Genomic DNA, 25,813 nt, shown 5'->3' on the forward strand with positions numbered 1-25,813 from the left:
TGCTCTGGAGTGAAAACTCTTCCTCTGACCTATAAAGTCATCACCCAGAGACAGAGTTTCCAGTAAAAGCAGACCTCTCCTCTGTGAAGTTGTGTGTCCAAAATATAGTGTGAGTCAATAAAGTTTGAACTCTCAGGAATCAAGGTGGTGGTAGGGAGAATAGGAACTCACTTCATGGAAGTGCTCAGTTTTACTTCCATCTCTACACATCCAGGAACAAGACCCCATATTTGCATTCTTTCAACTGCTTTTTTTAATCAGTTGCCAGAATATCTGGCATTCCTTTTACGTTTCTGACCATTAAAAGTACAACTCAAAATGAGCTTTTAAAAAATAAGCATCAATTCTATTATGTAAACAAGGTGTCGTGGTTTAACCCCATCCAGCAACTAGGACCATGCAGCCATTCACTCACTCCCCTCCCTCCCCAGTAGGATAGGGAGAAGAGGGAGAAAAAGGAAAAAAAACTCATGGGTTGAGATGAAGACAGTTTAATAGAGCAATATAAGAGAGAAAAGTCTTTTCAGAAGTTTATTGAAAAGTTTTCATTTTACAGGCTGACTTTTCCAGACCACATCACAAAGAGAGAGAGTGAGCGAGAGAGAGACAGAGACAAAGTGAGAGAAGGAGAGGGGATCGAGGGAGAAAGCAAAAGAAAGATAGGATGAGAGAGAGAGAGGCAGAGAGAAAAAGAAAGTGCAAGAGGGAGATAAAGTGAACAAGACAGGGGGAAGAGACAGGAAGAGAGAGAGGGAAAAAGAGGGGAGGAGAGAGAATAGCACAAATATGAGAGAGAGAGAGTGAGAAAGAAAGGAGGAAGAAAGAAATAGAAGGATAAAGGAAGAAAAAGAGAAAGAGAGAAAGGAAGAGAAAGTGAGAGAAACAGCGAGAGAGAATGAGAGTGAGAAAGTGTAATCAAGACAGAATGACACAGGAAATGTAAGAGAAAGCCTGCACAAAAGTGCAAGAGAGCAGAAGACAGCGGAGAAGAGAGAGCAAGAAAGAGAGCAAGTGGCAGAATGAGAGAGAGAAAAAGCATCAGCAAGAGACAGAGACAAAGAGAGAGAGAGATGGAGACAGACAGGAGACAGACACAGGGGGGCCATGTGCATGCAAATGCAGAGAGAGGAGTGCACAGACAGATGCAGAGGAGGCCAGATGGATGCACGCACACAAAGATGCAGTGGAAGAGAGACGTGCACACAGTTGCAAAGGAAGAGAGATGGACAGGCACACAAATGCAGAGACAAACAGGCACGTACACAGACACAGAGAGACAGAGAACCTCGCACAGACAGAGAGGAAGAGAGAGACACACGCGTGCACACAGATGCAGAGAGACACGGGGGGTGGGGGAGACACCTGTGCACACAGATGAGGAGAGGTTTGAGTGAACACCAACGTGGAGAGAGAGACGGAGAGGTACCTGCACACAGGTGTGAAAAGAGAGACATGCAGAAAGACAGATGCAGAGATGCACACGCACACAGATGCAGTGAGAGAGAGATGTGTGCACAAAGATGGAGAGGAAGAGAGAGAAAGTGAGTGCACACAGATGCAGATGAGAGACAGATAAGCACACACACGTAGTGCAAGAGGCAGAGGGATGCACACAGATGCAGAGAGAGATGCATGTACACACAGATGCAGAGAGATGTGCCTGCACGCAAACAAGGAAGAAGAGAAATGTGCACACAAACAGAAGTGCACAGAGGCAGAGGAAGAGAGCTAGAGACCCACATGCACACAGAGACATGCGGGAGGTGTGGTGGTGGTGGGGTGGGTGGAGAAAGATGCATGCACACACAGATGCAGAGGAAGGGAGACAGACAGACACTTATGCAGACAAATGCAGAGGAAGAGAGATAGACACAGAGAGACAGAGGCACACATGCACAGATGCAAAGGAAGAAAGACAGAGGCATGAGCGAAGACACAGAGGAAGAAAGATACAGACAGACAAAAAGACAGAGGTGCACGCACACAGAGATAGGTGTGCACATAGATACAGAGGAGGACAGACAGAGATGCAAGTGCAGTTACAGAGGAAGAGACAGATGCAGAGAGACATGCACATGTTCAAACAAGAGCAAGAAAGAGGCACATGCACACAGATGCAGAAGAGAGACAGAGATGGGCACGCAAACAGGAGGGGAGAGACAGAGATGCACATGCACAGAGATAGAATCACAGATTCACAGAATCTTCACGGTTGGAAGGGACCTTTGAGATCATCGAGTCCAACCACAAAAAAAACCAAAAACAAAACAAAACAAAAAAAACCACCAAACAAACAGACACAAACCAACAACAACGCCAAACACCAAACACCCACAACCCCACACCACACCCACCCACAAACAGACACAAACCAACAATCTCGGGCACTAGAGCATGCCCTGAAGTGCCATGTCTACACATTTCTTAAATACCTCCAGGGATGGTGACTCCACCACCTCCCTGGGCAGGCTGTTCCAGTGCCTGACCACTCTCTCAGTAAAGTAATTCTTCCTAATATCTGATCTAATCCTCCCCTGCCCCAACTTCAGACCATTTCCTCTGGTCCTGTCATTGTTCACTTGGGAGAAGAGGCCAACACCCACCTCTCTACAACCTCCTTTCAGGTAGTTGTAGAGGGCAATGAGGTCCCCCCTCAGCCTCCTCTTCTCCAAACTAAACATGCCCAGTTCCCTCAGCCTCTCCTCATATGACTTGTTCTCTAGACCCCTCACCAGCTTGGTGGCTCTCCTCTGGACACGCTCCAGCAGCTCAATGTCCTTCCTGTAGTGAGGGGCCCAGAACTGAACACAGCCCTCGAGGTGAGGCCTCACTAGTACCGAGTACAGAGGCACCATCACTTCCCTACTCCTGCTGGCCACGCTATTCCTGATACAGGCTAGGATGCTGTTGGCCTTCTTGGCCACCTGGGCACACTGCTGGCTCGTGTTCAGCCGGCTGTCCACCAACACCCCCAGGTCCTTTTCTGCTGGGCAGCTTTCCAGCCACTCTTCCCCAAGCCTGTAGCGCTGCCTGGGGTTGTTGTGACCAAAATGCAGGACCCGGCACTTGGCCTTATTAAACCTCATCCCATTGGCCTTGGCCCATTGATCCAACCTGTCCAGGTCCCTCTTTAGAGCCTTCCGACCCTCAAGCAGATCAACACTCCCACCTAGTTTGGTGTCATCTGCAAAGTTACTGAAGGTGCAGTGCATAAAGGAGGAGAGACAGGCATGTGCGGAGATGCAGAGGAAGAGACAGAGACACACTGGCATACAGATGCAGAGAAAGATCTGTATCTTTCTTTTTTAAAGATGCATGCACACATGCAGGGAGAAACAGAAAGACGTGCACACACAGGCGCAGAATGAGAAAGAGAGAGAGACACACACAAAGATGTGCACGCGCACAGATGCAGAGGAAGAGCAACCAAGAGATGCTTGTACAGACAAATGCAGAAGAAGGGAGACAGTTGCAGGCACACAGACAGGCAGGGAGAGACAGTGAGGCACGCATATGCACGGATGCAGAGGAAGAGAGAAACAGAGACGTGCATGCACACAGACACAGAGGAAGAGAAACAAAGATGAGGGTGTGTACAGACAGCAATAGAGACAGAGACATGCATGCGCATACACAGACACAGATGGGAGCACACATGCAGAAGAAGAGAGACAGGCACATGCACAGAGGCAGAGAGATGCAGACAAAGAAAGAGACAGATGCACATGCACAGACAAATGCAGAGGAAGAGAGACAGTGTCATGGGCATACACAGACACAGACAGAAACAGAGACAGGCAGAGAGACAGAGATGAGCGCACACAGACGCAGAGGAAGAGGAACAGAGGTGTGTGGATACAGATGCAGAGGGACAGAGAGGCAGACATGCACGTGCATAGACATAAGCGCGCACAGGTACAGAGAGAAACAGGAAAATAGACGTGTGCATGCACAAAGATGTGGAGACAAGTGCGCACATTCAGACACAGAGAGAGACTTGTGCACACAGAAATACTGAGGAAGAGAGATGCGCATGCACAGATATGCGTACACACAGATGCAGAGACAGAAAGACGCACAGGCAGACAGAGACTGGAGCACACAGACACAGAGAAACAGGGAGGCACACACACAGATGCAGAGGAATAGAGACAGAAGCGCATGCACACAGATGCAGAGACATGCGCATGTTCAGACATAGAGAAAGACAGAGAGAGAAACAGAGAGACATGCACATTCACAGACGTAGCAGAAGAGAGACAGACACAAAGACATGCACGTGCACAGAGGCAGAGGAGGAGAGAAGGAGAGATTCATGTACACAGAGACACATGCAGACTCAGATGCAGAGAGAGAGAGATGAGCGCACAGATGCAGAGAAACAGAGACGTACACACACAAACACACAGAGATACAGAGAGAGACACGCACACAGACGCAGAGAAAGAGACGAAGATGGGGGCACAGAGAGAAAGAGAGGGAGGGAGAGAGAGAGAGAAGGGGGAGACAGACATGCTGGAACTCCAAAATGAAGTGGAGTCAAAGGCAGCCAAGTGGGATGCTACAATTGACATTGCCAATGCAATTTTCTCAATTCTTTTGGCAGTAGAGTGCAGGCCACAGTTTGCTTTCACCTGGAGAGGCATCCAGTACATCTGGAACTGACTGCCCCAGGGGTGGAAACACAGCCCTACCATTTGTCATGGACTAAACCAAACTGCACTGGAACAGGGTGATGCCTCTGAACATCTACAATACACCGATGACATGATTATGTGGGGCGACAAAGCAGAAAAAGTGTTTTACAAAGGAAAAAAGAATAATTTAGATTCTTCTGAAAGATGGTTTTGCCATAAAAAGAAGCAAGGTCAAGGGACCTGCACAGAAGATCCATTTTTTAGGAATAAAATGGCAGGATGGATGTCATCATGTCCTTATGGATGTAATCAACAAGATACCAACTATGTCTCCACCAGCTAACAAGAAAGAAACTCAAGCTTTCCTAGGCCTCATGGGATTCTGGAGAATGCATATTCCAGGTGATAGCTTCTGAGCCCTCTCTGTTGTGTGACCTGAAAGAAGGATTATTTTGAGTGGGGCCCTGAGCCACAACAAGCCTTTAAGCAGATCAAACAGGAGATAGCTCATGCAGCAGCTCTTGGGCCTGTCTGTACAGGACCAGTTGTGCAAAATATGCTCTACACTGCAGCCAGGAAGCATGATCTCACCTGGAGCCTCTGTCAGAAAACACCAGGAGAAACCTGAGGTTGACTTCCAGGGTTTTGGAGCCAAGGGTATTGAAGATTGGAAGCCCACTACACCCCAACTGAAAAAGAGATACTAGCAGCATATGAGGGACTTTGAGTCGCTTCAGAAGGTGTTGTTACAGAAGCATATCTCTTCTTGGCACTGTGATTGCCTGTGCTACACTGGATATTCAAAGGAAACATCCTCTCTAAAACATCACGCAACTGATGTTACATGGAGCAAGTGAGTAGCACTGATCATGCAACGGGCTTGAACATGGAACCTCAGCTGCCCAGGAATGCTGGAAGAGATGATGGAGTATCCAGAAGGCAGTGATTTTTGAGCATTGCCTGAGGAGGTGACTTGTGCCCAAGAGGCACCACCATATAATGAGTTATTAGAAGATGAAAGGCATTATGCTTTGTTTACTGATTAATCCTGTCATGTTGTAGGCAACCATCGGAAGTGGAAAGCTGCTGTGTGGGGTCCCACATGACAAGTTGTGGAAGGTGTTGAAGGAGAAGGCGAGTTTGCAAATGTGAAAACCATCCAGCTGACCCTAGAGATTGCTGAATGAGAAAAGTGGCCAGTACTCTATCTCTATACTGACTCCTGGATGGTGGCAAATGCCCTCTGGGAGTGGCTATAGCAATGGAAGAAGATCAACTGGCAGCACAGAGGTAAACCCATCTGGGCTGCTGCACTGTGGCAAGGCATTGCTGCCCAGGTAGAAAACATTGCTTTAAAGATACAGCACATAGATCCACACATGCCCAAGAACTGTGCCACTGAAGAACATCAAAACAAGGAACAGGTAGAGAAGACTGTCAAAATTGAAGTGTTTCAGGTGGACCTGGACTGGGAGCATAAGGGCGAGTTAATTGTAGCTCGATGGGCCCACAAAATATTAGGACATCTAGGGAGAGATTCAAGAAAGACATTGAGGTGCTGGAGCACCTCCAAAGAATCATAGAATCATCTAGGTTGGAAGGGACCTTTAAGATCATCGAGTCCAGCAATGAAGTTGGTGAAAGGTCTAGAGAACAAGTCTTATGAGGAGCGGCTGAGGGAACTGGGATTGTTTAGCCTGGAGAAAAGGAGGCTCAGGGGAGACCTTATCGCTCTTATCGCTCTCTACAACTACCTAAAAGGAGGTTCTAGAGAGGTGGGGGTTGGTCTCTTCTCCCAGGTAACAAGAGATAGGACGAGAGGAAACAGCCTCAAGTTGCACCAGGGGAGGTTTAGAATCGATATTAGGAAAAATTTTTACACTGAAAGTTTATTAAGTATTGGAACAGGCTGCCTAGGGTAGTGGTTGAGTCACCATCCCTGGAGGTATTTAAAAGATGTTTAGATGTGGTGCTTAGGGACATGGTTTAGTGGTGGCCTTAGCAGTGTTAGGTTTACAGTTGGACTCGATGATCTTAAAGGCCTTTCCAACCTAGACGATTCTATGATTCTATGCAACATACAGATGGGCTCGTGATCGAGGTGTGGACCTGATCATGGAGGCCATGACACGGGTCACCCATGAATATGAAACCTCTGCAGCAATCAATCATGCCACACAAGTGAAATCTCCCTGGAATAGAGGATGGTGGCTGGGTTTCTGATATGACGAGGCCTAGCAAATTGACTATATTGGACCACTGCCACTAACATGCCAGCACTACATACTCACTGTGGTGGAAGCAACTACTGGGTTGCTAGAAACATATCCTGTAAACCATGCCACTGCCTGAAACACCATCTTAGGCCTTGAAGGGCAAAGTATGTGTTGACACCGTACCCCAGAAAGAATTAAGTCGGAGAATGGGACTCCTTTCTGAAATAACCTCATAAACTTCTGAGCCAAGAAACATGGCATTGAGTAGGTGTATCACATTCCCTGTCACCCACAAGCCTCTGGAAAGATTGAACAATATAATGGACTGTTAAAGACTATGCTGAGAGCGCTGGGCATGGAAGCACTGAGATATAAATTTAGCACAAGCCACTTGGCTGGTTAACACCACAGGATCTGCGAAGTGCCCTGGTCCTACTCAAACAAAGCCCCTCCATAACTGTGGGAGGAGATAAGATCCACATAGTGCACATAGGGAAGTGACTGGGGAAGGCAGTGTGGGTTGCTCCTCCCTTGAGCATTTATGGGATGGTCTTTGCTCAAGGACCTGGGTGTACTTGGTGGGTGTAAGAACCCAACAAAGACAAGATGCCTCAAAGCTCACTTGCCACAAGACTTCTGTCGCCAGTGTACCGGTAACAAAGAATGTGTGTCCTTGGTTCTCAAAACAACTATACCCTCTACCCCAAAAACTTGCCTGCCTTGCAAGGCCCAGCACTGCTTGTGCAGCAGAGGCAAGGGGGGCTCATGCAGCAACCATGTCGGACAATGATTGGATGAGCACAGGTAACTGTCACATCGATTGGTCAAACTACGAGTCAACAGGAACTATAAATTACTGTTATACCCCACTGCAATGGGGGACCCCTCACCATCATCGACCCTCACCATTGTGAAGGCCTGAGAATCGTGGATCAATGGGACGCCGTTGAATTCCAGAGGATCGTCGAGCCATCGTGTGAACCAACCGTGATGGTGATATACTATTTCTTGCAGCTCTCCGAAATTCTGCTTCTCTTTTCCTCCTTTCCTATACCTCTGCCTTTTCTCTATCGCCATTTAGCATCAGTTTTAGGTAACAATAGTAAAACTATAGTAAACGGCATCTGACCTCGTTTGTGTCTTAATCGCGCCCCCGGAATCATTTCAAACCCCCTCCCGGACCAAAAATCAGACCGGGACCTAACATCTTACTGGCGACGAGGATAGGATAGGATAGGATAGGATAGGATAGGATAGGATAGGATAGGATAGGATTCTGGGTATTGCGAGTGCTGTTTTTACTATTTGCTTATTGTGTGTATCGGAGAAGTGCTGAAGTATTTGTGAACATTAGGAATTTGTGTTTGAATTTGTGTTTATTGACTGTTAGTGATTTGTAAACATACATGTGTGCCTCTCGGGGACGTAAGGGGGTAGGAATCTTTGTTGAATTGTTTAGTGTGCTACGTGCAACCTCTCCGAGTGACTGCCCCCGACCTTTGTTGTTGAAAACCAGATTTGAGTTTTGATTTTTTGTTGAGTAAATATGAGTGAGAGCCTCTCATCCCCTTCGGGGTGAGATGTATTGTATGATCTTTTGGAAAAACATAATGCGCACCCCTCAGTACCGGGTAGTGATTTGGCACGAAATAATTGGCATAATCTGCAGAGTGTTTCTGATTGAATCAGTGCCTTACAAAAGGATGCCAGACTTCGGCTTGGAAAAGGGAAATCTATTATATGCGCCGTTCTGGGTGCTAGTTTAGTTGCTCCTGTAGAAGCTCGGGATCAGCGACGCAGTGCCGAGTCTCAAATTATACAGTCTCTGCAGACTCTCGTACAATCTTTGCAAGGACAAGTGGAGGAGTTAAAGGGGCAGTTAGATCAAGAGCAAGTTCAGGTGAGTTGTTTGCAGTCCGCCCTTAAAGAGCAACTCCTTGCAGACGGGAGCAGAAGAGATCCCTTATACCCTAGCACAGAATTAGGCGAGGTGAAAGCTAAATCGGATGAGGTGAAAGCCCCTTCCTTGTTCGCTCAGGCCTCTTGTCAAAGTGGAGTATGAGTTTGACGATGGTCAAAATGTTCCCCCACAACTTACCGTTAAGGAAATGCCTTACTCCGCTGTGGAATTAGCTAAACTAAAGAAAGAATTTAGCCATACTCCTAGGGAGTCAGAGTATGTGTGGAGAGTGTTGTTGTCGGGTGGAGATCAGATACTGTTAAGTGAACAAGAAGCTGAAGGATATTGGGGCCCTGGAGTGTTTTTAACTACCAGCAATCACCGGGCTCACTGGTCCCTAACTCAAAGAGCAGCCTATTGGGCTGGAGGTCTCAATCCTTTAGAACGAGGAGACCCCCTTGCTATCACTGGGTTGGTCGATCAGATAGTGGAAAGTGTGCAAAAAGCGGCTTGTCTGAAAATGATGTATAACCGTGAGCTTAGACCCCGACAACAATCCCCCATGATGCTGCCAGTAGACCCCGAATGGATGACACCGCTGATAAGAGGACTCCCTGAATCTTTGAAACCAATAGGTACACAGCTGCAAGGAACCATTAGGGCAGCGTGCCGAGGTGAGGCAGCTGCAGCAGAGGAAGGGGAAGAACGAGCACCCCCCGATCATAGAGATCCAAACCAGAGGGTGTGGACATGGGGAGAAGTTGCCTGAGAATTAATTAACTATGGGCGAAAATATGGTCCTGTTAGTGTCCCCTCTGCCAAACCAGACTTGAAAGGGTTAAGACAGACGGAGCTAGAAATGCCTTTGCTGCCAGAGCCAGAGGAAAAAAAAAAAATCGGTCAGTAAGCCACGGGGGGGGGGGGGGGGGGGGAGGGGAGGGAAATACCAAACAGGTGAAATACCTTGTGGACTATGGGATGGCAGAAAGGTATTCCCCGAGATCTGATGGATGGGTTACCAACTGACACGCTAGAAAAACTGGTTAAGGAGTGGCCCGAGAAACCTGTGGCTCCCCAAAATTTAACTTCAAGCTGGACAAAGACGCCAGGCAATTCTATCCTGAGTGCTCCGCTGCCCCCCCTTTTTGATCTCTCCAACATGCAAACTAACTGCTCCACTTCTCAATGGTGGGCGGAGAAGTGGAGGGGCTTGGCTACATATCAGACAGCTCACTATGAACCAGCGAGGAGATCTTATGATTACTTGTTTTGTAGGACCTAAGCAAATCCCAATTACATTTTTGGTAGATACTGGAGCTCAAATTTCAGCCTTGAGAACTGAGGATGCATCCCGTAGTGGCATTTCAGTATCAAAGTGACGGTTATTTGTAGCTGATGCATTTGCCAATGTACAAGCACAATCATTAGCCACAGTTAACTTGCAACTGCCGGGAGAGGAAACAACCATTCTAACATCAGTGGTTGTCAGGCCGTTCCCACTTAATCTCTTAGGCTGGGTGTCTTGAAAGGTAGAAAGTGGACAGACACAGGAGGAGGGAGCTGGTCTTTTGGTGCAGTGGAGGTGCAACTTTTACAAACTGCACCCCCACTTCCCCCTTCGAAAATAACAAACATCAAACCCTACTCTTTACCCCTCGGGGCACGAGAGGGAATAGCCCCAGTGTTAGAAGACTTAAGGGAACAGGGAGTTGTAGTTCCTACTCACTCTGCTTTTAATTCTCCAGTATGGCCAGTCCGAAAGCCAAATGGCAAATGGAGATTGACTGTAGATTATCGAAGATTAAATGCAAATACTGGTCCATTAACAGCTGCAGTGCCAAACATAGCTGATCTCATAGCTACTATCCAGTAATGTGGAAGGATGGGGAGACCTGCTGTGTGCCTCAAAGAGATTTAACCCTGGGGGAAATAATCTGTGATGTGAGTTGTATGTTCTAGGAAGTAAAGTAGCAGGAACAATCTGAACTGACGAAGAGTGATCTTCGCAAGTAACCTGACAAGTGCAGCAATGACCCAAACCAAGCTGGTGCTGGTACCCAACAATTGATCATGCTGTTTTTCCTGTCCTGAGCAACCACCTTGACAGATGGGGCCCAAGTCATAGCCTGTTCTTATGAACATTTTGGCAAGTGGTGGAGGCCCATGGAACGGGGAAATAATATCTAACAATCTGTTAAGGGAGAATAGTAGTTAATGAGAATGTATAAATCTGCATGTTGGATATAAAGATGGTTTAATTATGTCATATAAGTTACAAGTGTTGGCAGGAGGGGGTTTCAGGAATGTGAAACAGATACAATGGGATGATCAGAAGATATGTTAATGTTTCAAATTATGTGGAATGAGCATGATGCAAATGGAATAAGCAGTGGAGATTGTACCGGGTCTGGCTGGGATGGAGTTAACTTTCTCCATAGCAGCCCTCATACTGCTGTGCTTTGTATTTGTAGCTAGAATGATGTTGATAACATACCAATGTTTTGGCTACTGCTGAGCAGTGCTCACACAATATCAAGGCTGTCCCTCCACCTCCCCACCTCCCCCCCCCCCCCGCAAAGGCTGGGGGTGGGCAAGAGGTTGGGAGGGGACATAGCTGGGACAGCTGACCCAAAGGGATATTCCCTATGCTATGATGTCATGCTCAGCAATAAAAGCTGGAGGAAGGGGCATTTGTTATTAAGGTGTTTGTCTTCCAAAGCAACCTCTACACATACTGAGGCCCTACTTCCCAGGAAGTGGCTGGACAGCACCTGCTCGTGGGAAGCATAGAATAAATTATTTTTTGCTTTGCTCCCATGCATGGCCTTTGCTTTCTTTCATTCAACTGCCTTTATCTCGCCCCATGAATTTTTCATCTTATTTTCTCCCCCTGTCCTGCTGAAGAAGGGGGAGTGAGAGTGGGTTGGTGGGCACCTGGTAGCCAGCCAATGTCAACCCACCACACATGCACACAGATGCAGAGGAAGAGAGACAGACAGATGCATGTACACACAGATATGGAGAGATGTGCACACACACAGATACCAAGGAAGAGAGACCGAGAGACACACGCAGACACAGAGATGCACAGGTGGAGAGACAGAGGGACATGTGCAAAGAGAGATGCAGAGGAAGAGCAGCAGAGATGCACATGCACACAGATGCAGAGACGCTTCTGCACGCAGATGCAGAGCAAGAAAGACATGCGCACGCTGAGTTGTGTGCATACACAGATGCAGAGAGAGACAGAGACAGGCAGAAAGAGAGACAGAGAGGCATGTGTATACAAAGTAAGAGAGACAGAGGCACACACACAGATGCAGAGGAGACAGAGACACACGCACGCGCATACACAGACTGGAGCACCCCCAGACACAGAGAGAAACATGGAGGCATGCACACAGATGCAGAGGAAGAGAGACAGACAGATACATAGCACACACATGGAGAGACGTGTGCAGAGAGAGGCAGAGATGCAATTCTTGAATTCTTCATTTCTTGAAGGGATACCTTTCCTTCACACTCAACAGGAGACGCCTCCAGAGGCTGAGGACTGTTGCCCCTTTTCCAATCCCTCTGTCAATGGCCTTATCCCTAACAAAGGATCCCAGCTGTCAGGCTTCCTTACCCTCTAATTCCTTACTATTGGTCCCAGTATCACAGCATTGGAGCAATCAGCTGATAATTTACTTGCCTGGTTGACAGCTGAAATATTTTCGCATATCTCGCAGCTCAGGGATCAGGTGGTTTCTGTCTCATTTATGCTTTCAGTCCCTTCCTCCTCCTATTCTTGTGACTGCTCTGCTGCAGAACAGGTTGTCTTTTCTGATTCTCTCTCCTGCTCCCTCTCAGGAGAAGCTTCTTTCTCCCTTACTAAATGAGTTGACCTCTGCTTCCATTGTTTCTTCTTGACTATCCCAGAGCAACTGATATAGTTGAGGTTTGGGTCTCTGGTTCAGTCACAGCGTCTGTATGTCTTCAGATCAAGAGAACCTCTCTTCTCCTTGAGGGTGCTGAAGAGTTCTCAGTAAGCATAGGCCAGGCCCCAGCACAGTGCAAGAATTTGTGTCTCTTTGGCATAGCCAGGGCCAGGGCATCCTTTTTTTCAAACATTCTGTCACTCCATCAGGATCCCGCACTTGTTTGGGGATGAAGTTCTAGACCATCAGTGACAACCATTCTAGGTACCTGCCCATATTCTCACATGCACCTTGCCACCCATAATCACGCTGCCTCAGGGCGTATCCCTGGGTGATATTCCTAAATAGTTGATTAGCCTTAGAAAACAAATAAAATTCTTCAGAAGTACCAGTAGGAGCGTTTTGGTTACTCAAGGATGTTCAAGATACTGAAGACATTGTAACAAGGGAGCAAACATCTACCCCACAGAAGAAGGGGAAGGTGCCATTCTGTGTTTCCTTCACTGAATGCCTCTCAGAGGAGAAAGGGGGAAAAGTGTAATTGTTAATTGTCTCCATGAGATGGTTCCTGAAGTACAGGGAAGGCATCAATGCAGGGCCCAAATACCAGATTAGGCTCAAGACCAGTGCTTCTATTATTCTCCCAAACAAAATACCACCAAGTGCTACACAGCACTTGACTGCAAAAGCCAAAACCAGCCTTTAACAAGCTCTCAAATTTGATGTACAGAAAAAAAAAGGGAGCATAGCACGGATCAGATAAACCAATGTCAAGGACAGATAAGTCAACATCACAACCAGCAACTGTTAAACAGATATAATTATTATAAGTTCTCTCCAATACACTCTGGTCAAATCTGTCATTATCTCAAACCCTTCGAGCTCCACATTAGGCATTTTTTTAGACTGTTGTTTAACCCCAGTAGGCAGCTAAACACCAAACAGCTGCTCACTCACTCCCCTCCCCACAGTGGTATGGGGAAGAAAATCAGAAGGGTAAAAGTGTGAAAACTCATGGGTTGAGATAAATACATTTTAATAGGTAAAGCAAAAGCTGTGCGCACAATTGTCTAAAATGCAAGGTCTGTACTCCTTGCCTTTCTCACTCCCCTCAGGATCTTGAGCTCCACTCAAGTCAAGGCTGCCACTGATTACCACATCCTCAATTAGTTCTTCCTTGTTCATGAGCAGCAGATCCAGCTGTGCATCCCCTCAGTTGGCCCATCCAGCACCTGTATGGAGAAGTTTTTGTCATAGTTCACCCCCCCTGCAACACCCTCCAGAAGCCTTCTGGACAGTTTCTGTCCCATTGTTGCCCTTCCAGCAGATGTCAGGAAGTTTCAAGTCCCCCATAAGAACCAGGGTCTATAATCTGGAGACTTCCTCAGGTTGCTTAAAGAAGGTCTTGTCCCCTTCTTCACACTGATCAGGTGGTCTGTAACAAGCTACATCATGATATCACCCCTTACTAGTCTCCTCTGTTCCTGACCCACAAGCTCTCAAACAGCCTGTCACCCATTCCACAGAAGAGCTCTATATGATTGAGCTACTCCTTCATGTAAGGAGCAATCCCCTCTGCTTCCTTGTCTGTCTTTCATAAGGAGCTGTTATCTGTAGCTGTACCATTTATAAGACCATTTCCAGATAAAAGCTCTAGGTGAGATTCCTAATAGTACTTGATGAACTTGGAAAGTCTTTTTCTGTAAGCATCTGAATGTATGTAGAATAGCTGCTAATGGATAGGGTAAGAGACCAGATCATAAACCAGCATCTATTTTGAGCCAAAAATACATGAGAATATGGTATAATTCTATGAAGGGAGCAGGGAAGCACAAAACATTTACTAGCTCTAAAGCTTGCACTATTATATATACCATATTATATATACCATGACAATTTACCCCAGGAAATAATAGTTTTTATTTTACATCAGGGAAAGCTGTATGAGCAGTGAAACTCCAGGCTTTCCACCTCCTAAGTCTAAGTCCAGAGTCAATATAACTAGAGAACCATACTTACCGGAGGAGGCACGCTACAGATAGGAAGGTGCTGTCCACTGAATACCACAGAACAACCTGGGACCTGTTGTGTGCTGCAGGGTGGTATGTGCTGGGCTGTACAAAGTGGAATTCCATGTGGCGCCACCGTTGTCACCGTGTATGAGACAGGGACTGCACCCTGATGGATCTGCAGCAAAAACCACAAGTGTATGAAGTAAGCTGTTACAAGGACTTTGGACAGTTATGGCATGGCATAGAAAACAAGCTTTCACCTAACATAACAAAAAAGTATTTTTTACTCTGAAGGTGTTAAAGAAGGCAAATACCTGTAATCCCTGTCCTTTACCAAAAAAAAAATAAAAAAAATCTTCTAATTGGAGTACACTCTTCAGTCAGGCCAGGAGGGAGCGCTCAAGATGTTAAGTCCTCTAAGGCACCCAAAAGCATCTCAAATTCAGCAAAGCTACCCCTCCCACACACCAAGGTTAGTTCTTAGAGAAAATAGGCAACAGTAACTCCCATGTAAAAGTCAGTCAGAAAAAAAGGGGGGGAAAAAACCCTACAAGTAGCTAAAGAACCACTTCAACTCATCCTTGTGGAGTGATTAAATGTTAACCCAGAGACTTATATCTTTGAAGAAAAAGAACTTCAGATGGATTTTCTTTCCTGTAAAGAAACCAATCTCTGAATGCCTACTGAGGGCAACACTCCAGGGATGTGTCTTAATATGACTAACAACAGTAGTTGAAACCAAAGATTAATTTAAAAGTTGAAAAAGACAAGATTACATATTCATAAACATGCCTCTGAGACAACATCCACTAAATATCTACAAACATAGTAGACAACGTGATGGCTTACAGTTTTTTTTAAGTCAGCAATATTCACTTAGAACTCAGTCATCAGTCCAAGGGTAGAAGGTACTCTGGACCCAGACACTGTTCAATTCCTTGTACTACATCAGGAATCGAGCAAAAACTGCAAAGAATCAGGTAGGGAATGTGGATCCACAGAAAGCAATTATTTTGAAGAACTTTCCTGCACAACCTACTAAAATGAAATCCACCCCTGGAAAATGAACAAGCAAGAACAACTCATTACAAAGGTGAGAATAAGTAAATTGAAGAGAGCTAAACTACTGAACTGGACATGAGATGCAGAGGTCAATACAGGAACACCACACAGATGACTGAATAAAATTTCAAATCTCAAAATTGCACATATTTGGGAAAAAAGCCACTCAGCAGAAACAGTGACTTTGACCTAGTTCCAGTTCAGGTACCAATGCAAATATTTTGTATGTGAGCTATCAGATAGTTTCTAATGCCATAACTGTTGCATGTTTGAGGGCAGTGCCAGATGCAATTCAGGAGAGGTTACCACTTCTCTCAGTGCAGAAAAAAAGAAAAAAAAAGGAAAAAAAGAGAAAGTGGTTCCCTCTCTAGAGTAGTCTGTGCAAAGCACCATCATGGAAGACCCATAGTAACTCTGAAAACACTGACACCTGGTTGTGGATGATGCTTGTAAGGTAGTGACAGCATCATAGAACAATCATTTCTCAAGGTGACGCTGTAAGTCTGATCACCCAAGGACAAACACAAATTGTGAAGGCTGTGACATGGGCAGAAAGACTATTAGCTTTAACCAATGCGTTCTGCTCCAGGTGCAGATACTTCCTCATTGAGCAACACTGCATGGAAGTGATCTGCTGCTATACTGAATGCAAGTAACTTTATAAGCTGTGCTGTAAGAATTGCATTTTAAACCTGGCAGTTTGTCACCTGGATATTGCCATGGTTTGGGTCTGTGATCATAGAATCATAAAATCATTTAAGTTGGAAAAGACATTTAAGATCATCCAGTCCAACTGCAAACCTGACACTGCCATGGCCACCACTAAACCATATCCCTAAATGCCACATCTACAGTCTTTTAAATGCCTCCACGGATGGTGATTCAACCTGGGCAGCCTGTTCCAATGCTTGATAATCCTTTCAGTGCAGAAATTTTTCCTAATATTGAATCTAAACCTCCCCTGGTGCAACTTGAGGCTGTTTCCTCTTGTCCTATCACTTGTTACCTGGGAGAAGAGAACAACCCCCACCTCTCTACAGCCTCATTTCAGGTAGTTGTAGAGAGCAATAAGGTCTCCCCTCAGCCTCCTTTTCTCCAGACTAAATGCCCCGGTATCAACTGGGGTAGGGATAATTTTTACAAGAAGCCGAGAGGGGACACAGCTGAAGGCTGATCCAAGTTGGCCAAGGGGATATTTGATACCATGTGACATCATGCTCAGCATATAGCTGGGGGAGCTGGCCAGGTGGCAGGAATCGCTACTCGGGAGCGGGCTGGGCATTTTTGGGTTCTGGTTGGTAACCGGTTCCATTGTGCATTCACTGTTTTTTATTTGTATATTTTTTTATCAGTATTATGGTTGTTGGTTTTGTCTTCATTTTCTGTTCTGTTAAACTGTCTTTATCCCAACCCACAAGTTTTGCCTTTTTCTTCTGATTCTCCTCCCCATCCCATGGCGGGGGGGGGGGGGGGGGAGTGAGCAAGCAGCCGTGTGGTTCTTTGTTGCTGACTGGGGCTAAACCACAACACTAAACTACCCCAGTTCCCTCAGCCTCTCCTCAGAAGACTTGTTCTCTAGGCCCTTCACCAGCTTTTTTGCTCTTCTTTGGACACACTCCACCACCTCAAAGTCTTTCTTGCAGTGAGGGGCCCAAAACTGAATGCAGTATCCGATCTGGGGCCTCACCAGTGCTAAGTACAAAGGGACAATCACTTCTCTAGTCCTGCTGGATACACTATTTCTGATACAGGCCAGGATGCTGTTGGCCTTCTTGGCCACCTGGGCACACTGCTGGCTCATATTCAGCCGGCTGTCAACCAACACCCCCAGGTCCTTTTCTGCCAGGCAGCTTTCCAGCCACTCTTCCCCAGGCCTGTAGCATTGCCTGGGGTTGTTGTGACCCAAGTGCAGGACCTGGCACTTAACCTAGATGAATCTCATACAATTGGCCTCAGGTCATCAATGCAGCCTGTCCAGATCCCTCAGTAGAGCCTTCTGACTCTGAAGCAGATTGACACTCTTGCTTAACTTGGTGTTGTCTGCAAACTTACTGAGGGTGCACTCGATCCCCTCGTCCAGATCATTGATAAAGATATAAAGCAGAACTGGCCTCAATATCGAGCCCTGGGGAACACCACTTGTGACCAGCCACCAACTGGATTTAACTCCATTCACCACCACACTTTGGGATCGGCCAGCCAGACAGATTTTTTACCCAATGCACAGTACACATGTCCAAGCAATGAACAGCCAGTTTCTCCAGGAGAATGCTGGTGGAAATGGTGTCAAAGGCTTTACTAAAGTCCAGGTAAAGAACATCCACTACCTTTCCCCCATCTACTAAGCAAGTCACCTTGTCATAAAGGAGATGAGTTTAGTCAAGCAGGACCTGCCTTTCATAAACCCATGCTGACTGGGCCTGATCTCCTGGTTGGCCTGTACGCGCCACATAATGGCACTCAAGATGACCTGCTCCATAACGTTCTCCGGCACCGAAGTCAGACTGACAGACCTGTACTTCCCTAGATCCTCCTTCCAGCCCTTTTTGTGGATGAGCATCACATTTGCTAGTCTCCAGTCAACTGGGACCTCCCCGGTTAGCCAGGACTGCTGGTAAATGATGGAAAGTGGCTTGGTGAGTACTTCCACCAGCTCCCTTGGTACCCTTGGGTGGATCCCATCTGGCTGCATAGACTTGTTTGTGCCTAAGTGGTGTAGCAGGTTGCTAACCATTTCCTCTTGGATTATGGGGGCTTCATTCTGCTCCCCATCCCTGTCTTCCAGCTCAGGGGGCTCGGTACCCTAAGAACAACTGGTCCTACTATTAAAGACTGAGGCAAAGAAGGCATTAAGTTCCTCAGCCTTTTCCTCATCCTTTGTCGCTATGTTTCCCACCACATCCAATAGAGGATGGAGATTCTCCTTAGCCCTCCTTTTGTTGCTAATGTATTGATAGAAACATTTTTTATTGTCTTTTATGGCAGTAGCCAGATTAAGTTCTAGTTGGGCTTTGGCACTTCTAATTTTCTCCCTGCATAACCTCATGACATCCTTGTAGTCCTCCTGAGTTGCTTGCCCCTTCTTCCAAAGGTCATCAACTCTCTGTTTTCCCCTGAGTTCCAGCCAAACCTCTCTGTTCAACCAGGTCGGTCTTCTTCCCCACCAGCTCATCTTTTGGCACATAGGCATGGTCTGCTCCTGCACCTTTAAGACTTCCTTCTTGAAGAACGTCCAGCTTTCCTGGACTCCTTTGGCCTTCAGGATTGCCTCCCAAGGGACTCTGTCAACCAGGCCCCTAAAAAGGCCAAAATCTGCCTTCCAGAAGTCCAAGGTGGCAGTTCAGCTAACCACCCTCCTTATTTCTACAAGAATCAAAAACTCTATCATTTCATGATCGCTATGCCCAAGACGGCTTCCAACCGTCACATCACCCACAAGTCCTTCTCTGTTTGCAAACAGGTCCAGTGGGGTGCCTTCCCTAGTTGGCTCCCTTACCAGCTGTGTCAGGAAGTTATCCTCCACACACTCCAAGAACCTCCTAGACTGTTTCCTCTCCACATTATTGTATTTCCAGCAGACGTCTGGTAAATTGAAGTCCACCAGGAGAACAAGGGCTGCCGCTCATGAGACTTCTCCCAGCTATTTATAGAATATTTTGTCTGCCTCTTCATCCTGGTTGGATGGTCTATAACAGGCTCCCACCATGATATCTGCCTTGTTGGCTTTCCCCCTGATTCTTACCCATAAACAACTCGACCTTTTCATCATCATCATCAAGCTTTAGACAGTCAAAACACTCTCTTGCTTGCCTATCCCTTCTGTAGAGTTTATAGCCATCCATTGCAGCACTCCAGTCATGTGAGTCATCCCACCATGTTTCCATGATTGCAACTATATCAACATTTTCCAGCTTCACAATGGCTTCCAACTCTTCCTGTTTGTTGCCCATGCTGCGTGCACTGGTGTAATGGCATTTCAGTTGGGCTATTGATCCTGCCATCTTTTTGAGGGAAGAAGCCCTAATTCCTACATGACCATTCTCAGGCACTTCCATGGTTTCTAACACATCAATAACCCTCATGTCTTTGCTGCCATATGGATCTCCATCCCCTACCTCCACTGAGATGGCAGACCAAAAGACCTCACTAGTACACCATCCCTCACACATTGGCGTGCCGCCCCCAGGCTTATCTCTAGCAAGCTTGGTTTTATCCCTTTCCCCTCAAATCTAGTTTAAAGCTCTTTCAATGAGCCCTGCTAATTCCTGCAGAAAGATCCTTTACCCCCTTTGAGACAGGTGTACCCCATCAGTCACCTGCAGGCGTGGTGTCATGTAGACCAACACATGATCAAGAAACCCAAAATTCTGCCGGTGAGACCTGTAACAGAGCCAGATATTGATCTGCTGGGTCTTCCTGATTCTTCCAACAACATTCCCTGCAACTGGAAGGATAGAGAAGAACACTACTTGTGCTCCTGATCCATTAACCACTTGTCCCAAGGCCCTGAAGCCTCTCTTGATTGCCCTCGGACTTCTTATTGCAACTTCATCGCTGCCTACCTGAAAAATAATGGATAAGAATGCAAGGGCCATACCAGGGTAGGAAGCTTTCTCTTCACATCTTTAACCCTGGCCCCAGGGAGGCAGCAGACGTCCCCAAGGAGTGGGTCCCATCTGCATATTGGGCTTTATTTTCCCTTCAGAAGGGAGCCTCCTATGACAATAACTCATCTTTTTTTCTTTATGGAAGCTGTTTTGACACAGGGTGTAGGCCGACTCAACCTTGGCGACACCTCCAAGCTAGATGAACCATCGTCCTTGTCATTGTTTGGTTCCACTTATAGAGCCTCATATCTATTATGCAAGGGCACCTGGGAAGGTGAAGTAGTTACAGAGGAGACATGCCTGCTGTGCTGGGCAGGAACTTGTTGCCATTGCCCTCTATCCCTTTAGTCACTGCATTCAGCCAGGTGGAGAGAGGATAGAGAATCCTCCATACCACGTGTCCTGTCTGCCTGACAGGCCTGTCTCAGGGATGGTAGGATGTGATTCCAGTAATCTATCTCTCTCTTGGACTCCCTGATACTCTTCAACCTACTCACCTCCTGCCGGAGCTCTGTCACTAAGCTGTGGAGTTCCTCTACCTGGGCACACCTCCTACAGGTGCCACGTCCCACTACTGCTGACTGGTACTGGCCTAAGAGTAGGGCACACTGCAGCCTGACACCTGGGTGGCAGCATGTTCCCATCGGAGCTCTTTCTGGGAAGCTGCATCAGTCGTGGTGGGTGCAGAGCTTAGAGAGGCTATGGCCTTCTGATGGGTAGATACCATTTGTCCCTGGTTGAGCTCGCAGAGCTACAACGCCCATCCTGCGCACCCTTCCATGTGAACTGCTGTGCAAACTGCTGTGCCATGCCCTTGCTGATGTTCTGTGTCCTGTTTGCCTGCCCTGGTCACTAGTGCTCCCTGGAGGCTTCTTTTATACAAGGGGGTGGGGTAGGGCTTGGTCGCCATTGCTCCTGGCCCCGTGCAAGTCTTGTCAGCAGCTGTTGGGTCTCTCTGTTCCCTCTGAGGTTTCCCTGGTTCAGGAAACCCCCCTGTACACCACACTAGAGCTCCACTGTGGATCATGCCGGCACTGGAGCTGCTCGCCTTGGCAACTGAGTGCTAGTTTCAGGTACACTATGTTTAAATCTCCTGCCGTTGCTCCTGGCATCACCCAGATCTTGTCAGCTGCTGTCATGTGAGCTGTGGGCTCCTGGTTTGTCTCTCGGCTCCCTCTGAGGTTTCACTGGTTCAGGAAACCCCCCTGCACACCACAGCTCTGTCCCCAGTTAATGAATGTAACTGCATCGCAACGAACACATTTGGGCTACAATCTACTGATTTCAACAGGAAAAAGGCTATATCAAGAGGAAAATTTCCTTTAAAGAGCCTCTATTATGGAATCCTGCTCCTTTTCCTGTCTCAGGGAAGATTTAACTTATTTTTCTGGACTAACTGCAAATGTAATTTCTCATACCATTTAATGAGCTGGTTGAGGCTAAAATGAGTAATTTAGTGATGGGGTGATATTATTGTGATTTCATGGAATCATAGAGTTAAGAGTTTTGCTGTTATGTAGGCAGTCAATTACATGCATTGTGAATTGTATTTTTAAAGACTATATTTCAAATATGTAAAGCACTTTAAGCTAAGGATAGGTACTTCATATGCAATGAAGTAAAATACATTATTACCACAGTATATCTTAAACTAAATTAACTTCAGAAGAAGAAGAATGGTTAGAATCATAGAATGGTTTAGGTTGGAAGGGACCTTAAAGATCATCTTGACACTTCCCACTAGACCAGGTTGCTCAAAGCCCCATCTAGCCTGGTCTTGAACACTTCCAGGGTGTCTGTAATGTCAGATATTCTCTTTCCTCAGTGGATGGAGCACTGAGCTCAGTTTTTACAAAGAATGCTTGGCTTATAGGGCTTCCAGTGGGCCTGTATCGATTATTTAGTTGATGGACTACTTTAGAAAGTCTCCTATCCCATTGAGCCTCATATAGTTTGAGATTCTTTTTCAATAAGCCATTAGCTCTTTCTGCCATCCCATTTGATTGAGGGTAGTATGGGGTGTGGAATACCCATTTAATTCCCTGTTGTTTTGCCCAATCTTGTACTTCCTTACACGAAAAATGTGAGCCATTATCGCTTTGGATAACGTCAGGAGTAGGTAGATTTGAGAATGACCATGATAGTCCTTGCACTGTATTTTTTCCATCGGCTCTCCGACACTTATTGACCACAAGCAAGCCGGAGACTACCTCCACTCCTGTGAGGATATATCGGTATCTTGCAGAGGATTTGAATGGTCCAATATAATCAATTTGCCATGTAGACCATAAAGTTTTCCCTTCATTGATATGTAGAGGTGGTGCTTTAGCAGGATGATCTGCCTGCAATCTCAGTCTACACTGGGGACATGCTGTAAGAATAGTTTCACGAGTTCTCCTGTTTATAGGCCAGCCTTTACTCTGTGCAGCAAAGTGCTTCTTTACCTGTGCGGCCTAAATTTTGATGTAGCCATTCTCCCAATCGATACCATTCTGAATCTAAGGTGACTTTCCTAATTCTGGTTAGCTCATCTACCTTCTGATTCCACTTTGTGGCTGGTTGATTATCCTTAGCATGAGCTTTAACCCATCCAATCTTAAAAGGTGTTTTCCTGGCTATATCTAGCAATAATTGCTGGTCTTTGTTTCTCCAAACTGGGGATCCATTTACTTCCCAGTTTAAGGTTTCCCACTGACAGAGCCACTGTGTGGCACCGGCCCATACAGCATAAGAGTCTACATATATAAGTTTTGCTCCATTCTGTGCTGCCAAAACGACTGCTCTTATTTCTCCTACTTGTGCACTGCCTTCACCTTCCTCTATTACTTGTTTGCCAGAGGTAATATCTAATGCAACAGCTTTATATTGCCATTTACTCTTTTTGCAGAAGCATCTGTAAACCAAATGTTTTCTGTCGGGGTATTCTCAGTAAGGGGTGGTGCATCCAGAATGGGTGAAGGTTTAAAAGGTTCCTGTAATGCTAAAGGGTCTGTGTTTACGGGCATCTGCAATTTGGAAACCTTAGCGTGTCCTTCAGTTAACTGCATATTTTCTGCAACTCCTGTTAGATAGGCATACCGTTTTCTGATAGTAGGTTTCTGTGCGACTCCTTCTGGGGGAACAGTTCCCTTTAGGATTGCTTCTAGTAAATTCAAGGGTCCTCTAGTTTGCACAGGTTATCCCTGATGTATTTTCTCAACTTGTTTGACAGCTCGGACTAAAGACAAAAGTCCTTTTTCCCATTCAGAGTTGTTTTGTCTGTTTTGTCTCTTTATATGCAGTTGAGCTAAACAATAGAGGTCTTTTCGGCCTGTCGGGGCCAGTTTGGAACAGATTACAGTAAGTAGCATGTTCCACAAAACCCCATTCAGCTATGATAGGGTTGCGGGGGTGTACTGGTCCCAGTGACTGGTATGTTTTTAATTCTTCCATTAGAGTTTTTACTGCCTCGTTATGTTCTGATCTCCACTCCCAGGATCTACCTTTCCGTAAAAGTGAGTATAATGGACAAGAAATTATAGAAAATCCAGGCACATGCTTCCTCCAGTATCCTAAACTTCCCATTAATTGTTGTAATTCCTTCTTTGATTGGGGCATTTGCAGCTCTTCGATTTTCCTTAAGGTATCTGGAGGAATCACAGCACTGCCTGCTGTCCAGCAAGTACCTAAAAATTTCACTTCTTTACTTGGTCCCTGGCATTTTCCAGGTGGAACCTCAGTTTCTGCTTTATTTAGTGCTTGCCACACTGCCACTGCCGCCTCCCCCACTGTCTCAGGAGAAGTTCCTCCAATCAGAATATCGTCTATATAATGGTACAGTTTCACATCTTGGGGGAGTGAAACTGTGAAAGTTCAGCAAGTGCAGCATGAGCAATTGTGGGTGAATGTTTATACCCCTGTGGGAGTCTGCTAAAGGTATATTGTATTCCCTCCCAAGTGAAAGCAAACTTCTCTTTATCCTCCTTCTTCAAGGGAACCATAAAGAACATACCTTTTACGTCTAGTGCCGCCATCCATGGATGTGCAGCTGCTTGCAGAGTAGCTGTTAAGGTTGCAATGTTTGGTACAGCATCCATTAGCGGGGCTGTATTAGCATTTCACAGAAAGAGTGGTCGGGCATTGGAATAGGCTGCCCAGGGAAGTGGTTGAATCACCATCCCTGGATGTGTTTAAGAGCCGTTTAGATGTGGTGTTGCGGGATATGGTATAGGGGAGAACTTTATAGAGTAGGGTAGATGGTTGGACTCGCTGATCCCAAGGGTCTCTTCCAACCTAGACGATTCTATGATTCTATGATTTAGATGGTGGTACTTAACTGTTAAATGGCATTTAGATGGCGGTAATTAACTTTTAAACGCCACCTCCCATCTGGTTTCCGAACCGGCCAGACAGGTGAGTTATATGGGGAGTGGGTTCTAGAGATAATTTGTCTTTTCTCTAAATCAGCTATGACTTCAGAAATGCCCTCTCGAGCCGCAGCAGAGATGGGATACTGCAGTACATTAGTGATCTTTGACTCGGGGAGTGCAGGGTCTGCGCGGAGCACCCACGCTGCCGCTTCCCGGTTTCTACACGGGTTAGGGTCTGTGTTTGAGCCAAAGGACCACATGCTGCTGTCTGGCAGGCACCAGGTTTGGTCATTTAAAATATTGAAACCTAAAATATTTTCATAATGAACTTTAATTGCAAAATGTTGACATATGTTTCTCACCCGGAAGCCAGAAACTAACCTTAGCAGTTTGACATAGATCAATTTCCCCATTCACACCTGTAATTCTAACTCTTTGCCGTCCGGATCGCACGCCCAGCTTCTCAGCATCTTGTTGTGTTAATATCGAAATTTGTGTTCCCATATCTATTGAAAATTTTACTAATTGTCTTCGGGGACCAACTGGAATTAATATGTATAGGCCATCATCATTTACCCACTGATAAGTCTCCACTTTCTGGACAGGCAGGCCCAATTGCCTTCCGGACATCACTCATTTTTTGACTTTGTGTCCTGCAATTCCTCCTTAAGAGGGAAAAAGGGATTATTCCCCTTCAAAGAAGTTGAAATACGGTCTCTGTTTTCACCATTATCTGGTTTCTGGAATGCTTCAATCAGCCTCAAGATACTGCCAGTAGGCTGACCTTGAATCACAGCTCTGGGAATGCCTAGTGCTAATGCTTTCCTCCACACTTCATTCCTTGTCTGTGTTTGCAAGTTTTTGTTTCCCTTTGATTTAATTCCTGTTCTCTGTTTCACAGGTCTTACTTTGTGATCTCCTCCCCGGGATTTCTGTCTTTGTTTTTCAACTGCTACACCATCCCAGTACATTTCATGGCAGTAGTTAACTATGTCGTGCATTAATTCTGCCCAAGTGAGAAGTCGTCTGGGAGGGTGATTGCCCTGTGCATTAAATTCGGTATCTCTTCTAATCTTGTCCCATTTTGCAACTAGATGGGGTTTAAGAACT

At 46.1% G+C, this 25,813-nt stretch overlaps 1 protein-coding gene and 1 pseudogene across 1 annotated transcript in view; one reads left to right on the plus strand and one right to left on the minus strand.

Annotated features, from left to right (window-relative positions):
* LOC141476630 (E3 ubiquitin-protein ligase RNF38-like) overlaps positions 1 to 25,813 on the minus strand; it is a 203,746-nt gene that overhangs the window by 23,434 nt on the left and 154,499 nt on the right. Inside the window, 1 exon segment of the mRNA XM_074165410.1 lies at positions 14,693 to 14,860. Coding sequence (XP_074021511.1) covers positions 14,693 to 14,860 — 168 coding nt within the window.
* Positions 7,630 to 9,660, plus strand: LOC141476721 (uncharacterized; annotated as a pseudogene).

The sequence above is a fragment of the Numenius arquata genome, chromosome W (genome assembly GCF_964106895.1).
Source record: "Numenius arquata chromosome W, bNumArq3.hap1.1, whole genome shotgun sequence".
Lineage (NCBI taxonomy): Eukaryota > Metazoa > Chordata > Aves > Charadriiformes > Scolopacidae > Numenius > Numenius arquata.